Source organism: Diospyros lotus, chromosome 8 (assembly GCF_014633365.1).
Source record: "Diospyros lotus cultivar Yz01 chromosome 8, ASM1463336v1, whole genome shotgun sequence".
Taxonomy (NCBI): domain Eukaryota; kingdom Viridiplantae; phylum Streptophyta; class Magnoliopsida; order Ericales; family Ebenaceae; genus Diospyros; species Diospyros lotus.
Window position 1 is genome coordinate 4417248 of NC_068345.1, and position 6729 is coordinate 4423976.

The window sequence follows — 6729 nt, forward strand, 5'->3', positions numbered from 1 at the left end:
CTAGCACGTAGTAGAAAACTTACGGGCAAAAATGAATTAAGAAAAACTAGCTTTCAAGTCATTAATTTGTTTTCTCCCATGGCATGTCTGCTACCACGTAGCAGCTAAAAGAACATTCACTTCTATTATACTTCCCTAATATCTTAATTGTAACAGCATGAGTTGTCATTGCATCCCATCTCCTTCTAAATGTAAAAAATGAACCTGGAATTGATAGTTCTTGCATTATGCAGTTCAACAAACACTGGTAGTTCCCAGTGCTATAAGACCACTTATATACAACTGCTAGTATATTAAAGCAATAAGAAATATTTTAAAGTATATTTTTGCAAAACTATAGACGAAAAGAGAATAGCAAGCTACCTAGCACCACCAAAAAGAAAAAGTATTTGAGCTCAATTACAAATTCCAGAGAACACGTGACAATGCAATTCAATCACCATTTCCAAGTAGTCAAATTGACACTAGCCAGACACCAAAACCACATCGCTCGCCAAATTTTCAATAAAGAACACACTTCAACATCCAAAACATAACGCTGGGACATTGACTGCCAGATTTTTACCTTCGCGCACACACACATACACTCCAATCATAAACACGGCTAAAGGCGCCCATCCAAATACGTAATGCGCACACATACCTCGGCCTCATCCACTCTCTTCCAGCAATCGGGCTCGCCGCCGTCCCAACCTCGATCGTCATCCTTCCCGGCCCTCGCGCCCGCTCCGGGCCGATTGCGCGACCCGTACCCCCGATCCTTGGACGACTCCTCGTCGCCGGAGGAAATGCTCAGCATCTCGACCTCCGAGTCGTCGTCGTCGTCCATGGAGCGCTGCTGCTTGTGAGCCTGAGGCTGGGCCGCCTTCTTCTGCATCTGCTGCCGCGGGTGTGCGGCGGAGCTAGGGATCCTGGGATTGGCTACCGGCTGCGAAGGCTGCTTGACGAAATTGGCCACCGGCCTCGACGGCTTCGACGCCCGGTAATCGAGATCTCTCTGCGCCTGCTCCTTGAGCGCGATCTGGAGGAGCTCGTCCTCGTCTAGGTCTTCGCTGTCGCTCGACATTTCTTGATTCCAATTTGATTAATATATATATACGTGCGATTAATGCGGCGATGTATATACGTGGGTGAAATTCCTTTGAAATTTTGACTGTTCTCTCTCTCTCTCTCTCTCTCTCTCTCCGTGGATCTGTTGAAGATGATTATCGATATAATTGATTGTATATTCGAGAATTACATGTACAGGTCGGCGAAGATGGAGAGGAAGGTGAGGGTACGGTGCGTTGCTATGTTCCAACCGTGTTCTGAGCCTGACACGTAGCTTCCCCGTTTTATCTGCACATTTTCCCCATCAAATACAAAAATATTTGAAGCAGGTTGGAAGGATAAAAGTTTTATTTAATTTATTTTTATTTTATTATTAATTTGTTTTCTAAATAAAACAAATTACTTTTTATCTAATCTTATACCACCATCTTTGAATTCAAATTTGATTAGGAAGACTAAATCAATCATAAACCCATTCCCATGTAGTTGCGAAATCACTGTAAAATAATAAAAAAAAACATCAGTTTAAATCACATATGTGGGTTCCACTGAATTGGGTTGAAATCCACTCAAATCCATCATAAACCTTAATCAAACATTGATTAAAATCAAAATAATATTAAAATAAGAACAAATTATAGCATCTGAATTAAGGTATTTATAATTAAGATTAAAACATTCAACAAAAATTAAGATTGTAAAAATTAAATTTAATATCAAGATAATATTTTTATTGTATTTTAATCTTTAAAAAACTTAATAGCTTATTTATATAAATAATAACGGAATGTGAATAATATGTGTATATATATATATATATATACTTGTATGAGATTGGGTTTGGGCAGAGAGAGGAGTACCTATTTCCTACGCAGACCTAAATTTAGTCTTTACACTTTGCATTTTTTCTTAATTTGGATCCAAACCCAAATTTATAAAACTCCAAATCAAAATAAGGAATATCTCATATTATGTGATGTTTGAAGAATCCAATTTATAGATCTAGAAAGTAGTTTAATAATTTTAAATAGTTGAATCAATGAAATAGAGTACCCCGAAATGTAAATGTCTAAAGAAAATAGTATATCATTGACGAGTGTCTTAAGATGAGATTTATGACACTAAAAATAATTAGAACGAGAATAGTTATTGGCACAGTTAAGATATAGTTTGAAAAATTGAATGGTTATAACAGATATTCAAAAAGTCAATAGAACCCTAAAAGAGCTCAGATTTTATGTAAAATCAATCATGAAGTCGTATCGGGATGAAACAAAAGTCTTGTGAGGACATTGGGACAAAAACGTACTTATCGAGTAACTTGAAATTATCAATATTGAATTTTAAGTATTTTGATAATTATTAATTTAGTATTTGAGGATTGTGCAAAGTATAAAATGAGATTATTGAGGTTAATTGTGAGGGTATGGCTTAGTTAATTATGAGGAGTGATGAGATAAGGTGTTAGGAATGGAAAAAAATGAGTTAGTAAAAGTAATGATGGTATAAATTAATTAAAAGTACGATGATGAGTAATGAGGTAAGGTGTTATGAATGGAAAAAAGTAAGTTAGTAAAAGTAATGATGACATAAAATGTATGGTGAGGAATAATGAGATGAGGTGTTAGGAATGAGAAAAAGTAAGTTAGTAAAAGTAATGATGACATAAAATGTATGGTGAAGAGTAATGAGATGAGGTGCTAGGAATGAGAAAAAGTGAGTTAGTAAAAGTCATTATTGTAGATTTCAAAAGTTATTATAATATAGATTTGAATCACTTTGGAGTTCAAACCTTATTAAGTCTAAGGACATGTGACAAGCCATCATTGGTTACTTGGAGATAAAATTGAAGTCTCATCATGACCACCTAAGGTGGCGGCGTGTGATTGGCCCAAAAAGTCTATAAATAGGCCATAGGTAGATTTAAACTCAAAACATCTTTAGATCAAATTATAGATCCATCTGATATATTTGAGGTGAGGGATTTGTGCTTGAGAAATAAGAGAAAAATCTGCAAAATGAATGAAGAAAGCCGGAGCAAAATCAAGGGAGAACGATCATCGCTGGAGTTTATGCCAAAAAGTCAGAGAAATGATTATGTAAGTTCAATTTCTTATAATATTCCTATAAATGGGGAAGAGATGGACCCGTAGATTTGAATGGATGTCAAATCAGAGTTAAAATTATGGAGTTATGACCAAAATACTAAAGGGTGTCGAAACTGCTGGCGGTGCATGTAATACACACGCTGGAAAGAGGCTGCACTTGGTAGCGTGTGAACTACCTTTCGGTGGTGCGTGAAGGCACGTGGAGCTTCATTTTTCTCTGAAAATTTTCAGTTTTGCCACTCATTTAATGCCATTCAACCTTATATAAAAATATTGGAGGTTTGTCATATCAAAAATAGTGTTTTCTACATAAACCTAGATCGGCTTGTTGCGAAACAATAACTTTCAATGGTAAACCTTCAAAGCAAATAGTTCGACCTTAAACTCGATTTTTATGTAAATGGTTATATCATATTAACATGCCTTATTATGTTATACATCTTGTAGAGTGTATTCACATGTATTGATGATGAAATATGTATATGTACACGATGATAGTTTTGATCATGCATCGCATAGGTTTGAGAGTATATACTGGCATCGCTACTCTACTAAGGGTGCCCCCGTACACCTCGACCTGATAAGGAGGTCATAAAAATTGAGAGTAGCAATAAAATGCGATCAACTTTAAACGAAATGAATGAGTATATTTTGCATTCTGCATACATCCACGAAATAAGAAGTTTGTTATCTTACTTAGATGATTCATCTTCTAACCTGGACTTTGTTCCTAGAAAATTCTAACGTTTCAAATGAATATGTAGCAGAAGCAATAATGGAATAAACATGTAATGACACTTAGTAAGTGCATGTTGTGTTGGATATATGTTTATGCATTCGATGTATTTAAAGTTCTGCTACTTTGAATTCTTAACATTTTGGAGAATGATGATATAAAACCTTATTATTGGTTAATATTAAAGTTAATGTTCGATTCCCGTATTCCGTTGTCAATTCAGTACCCGACCTAGCTTAGATGTTGTATGATTTTTCATGTTAGCTGGGTAAATAAAAATTTTGGAAGTTTTGTATTATGTTAAGATTGTTTCTTGAAAAAGATAACCCGAAATTTTTTATATTATAACACACTTGGAAAGCGGGATATTACAAAATTGATCAAGAGAAATACACTCTAACCAAAATGGTTATTATTGTGTATAAGAAAGTGGACCCAACCTAAATTCAAGATAGTCCCAATAAGAATAAGCTAAATAAGTAAAGCCCACAAGAACTTCTTGACAAAATAGTTCCTGAAAGACTATCTCAGGTGACATTTTCATGTATGCCCAAAAGACCTTATCAGGTTTAAGAATACGTAACTCACCTCCAATATCTTTTACTAGAAATCCAAAACAAATGATCTCGAAATGTATGAATAATCTTTCAAAAAGTCTGATTTAAATATTGAAGAGCTCGTGAGAAGACATAATTAATATCATGCTCTTAATTGTCACTTGTTTTACAAATCTTTCCTTAATTGTCATTTGTTTTACAAATCTTTCTAAACTAAAGGTTTAAAACAAACATTTCTCTATAATTAAAAATTTATTATTATACATTGACAACAACAATTATGAATTATCATCTCTACATTGATTTTTATAAACTACTGGATTCACCAACATTTGTTTAAACTATTTATAATATAAAATATAATAGTATTTTATCAAATAATTTGGTGCAAATAATATTAAGTTTTTTAACTTATAATATTTTAAAAAGAAAACTATACATTCAGGTTTTTTCATATTTGACTTACAAGCAAATAACATTCCAAATGTATCATAAAATATAATATGTACCCTTGCAATGTAACATTTATATTGATTTCAAATATTACATATATAACTTTAAGCGACACGTGGACCAATTTAGTGAGAACACGTGAACTTGTAGAAATTGACGTATGGCATAATCTTAACAATGTATCTTTGAATATAATTGAGAAGCATTTAGACTTGTCACGTAATAGAACTTAGTCATCAGAAGGGATACCTCAACAGCCTAGCAGTATACCTTGCCATACCTCAAAATCATATTTTAAGATTGATTTCACCAAAAATCACACTTTGACTATTGTTATGTGGTTATAAAAAGTCCTAAATTTTGTGGAGACAAGTAAACATTTACTAACATTATTCTTACAAGTCAGTCACTCTGTATTTGTTGTTTTTTTATTGCACAATAATTTAATTGTAAAAATTTACCCCCAAAAAAATCCAAACTTGCAAAAAATTGACATGCTCTACATCAATCCCAACTTCCAAGCAACATCAGGTTCTTCACTTTTTTCAATTAATTGAGAATCCAGGCATTTTATTCATTTATCATTGGTTTGTTCACTTAAATCATGACAATAATTGTAGAATTCAAAGCATATTAAGAGTGTGTTTGATTGCACACATTTTTCATGAAAAATATGTAATTATTAACATTTTCTATGAAAAACAATCAAACACTCTTAATTTTTTCATGAAAAAATATGTATGGTACAACCATTTAAAGTTTCTTTCCATGGAATTCATTTTCTAATAGGGTGAGATGGTTTTTGTTTTCTAGGCAATATTATCTAGAATTAAATTCTAGGTAATGCAATCAAACACACCTTAAGTGTCCATTCAGCTGGTAAAATACTCCAAAACCTTTAGCCCAATGATGAAAGAAGACAAAACAATAATTCGCTTAATACATACAATGATTATTTCATAATTAAAAAATATAATATTTAATTTTTAAAGTATAAAATATCAAAATTTAGTATTTCAACCATTAAAAATTATTATTTTAACTTTTTACCATGACTGAGAGTAAACGGGGTCATTATTTACGCCATATATAATGTGTCGTCGTATAAAAAAAAATTACATTAGTAAGATGTATCACATTAAGCCTCTTAATGAAACTTAGGTATTCTTTTGAATATTTTTATGTCTTCTATGAAATTTAGGTTTTTTTTCTTTTGAATATTTTAAGTCTTTTTATGACATTTTTAGGTCTTTTATGAAATTTATGTATTTTTTGATTATTTTTATACAAATTTTAGGTCTCTTTATTAAATTTATGTATTTTTTTTAATATTTTTAAGCTTTTGATGAAATTTTCAAGTATTTTATGAAATTTATGTCTTTCTTTTGGTATCACGAACCAAATATCAAATTCTTTTAATTGTTAAGAGACGGAATCTCATATTTATGTATTAACTTTAATATGATGTATTTCATCAGCATATCTTTTTTTTATGTGACATGACATTCTACGTAATATAAATAATAATTTCGTTTATTCTTATTCATAGTAAGAATTTAAAGTAATAATTTTTAATAATTAATATATCAAATTTTGATATTTTACACTTTATAAATAAAATGTCATATTTTTTATTTTTTATGGTGATCGTATATATTTAGCCAACAAGAATTACAAGTTTGGATGGCAGAAAAATTTAAGAAATAAACATCACCCAGGGTACATAATTTATTAAAGATAAACCCCCAAAACTAACAAATTTTTATTTATTATTTTTTTAACCAACTGAACTTGGTATTTTGAGATATCAAACTGAAAAAAAAAA

General features: G+C 31.6%; 1 protein-coding gene across 2 annotated transcripts in view; it reads right to left on the reverse strand.

Annotated features, from left to right (window-relative positions):
• Positions 1 to 1286, reverse strand: part of LOC127807190 (exocyst complex component SEC5A-like) — a 67475-nt gene extending 66189 nt beyond the window's left edge. For both annotated transcript variants that reach the window (XM_052344861.1, XM_052344859.1), the window contains exon 1: positions 644 to 1286. In XM_052344861.1, the coding sequence (XP_052200821.1) occupies positions 644 to 1066 (423 nt within the window). In that variant the 5' untranslated portion in view covers positions 1067 to 1286. The remainder of the gene's footprint in view (positions 1 to 643) is intronic.
• Between the last annotated feature and the right edge of the window lie 5443 nt (positions 1287 to 6729).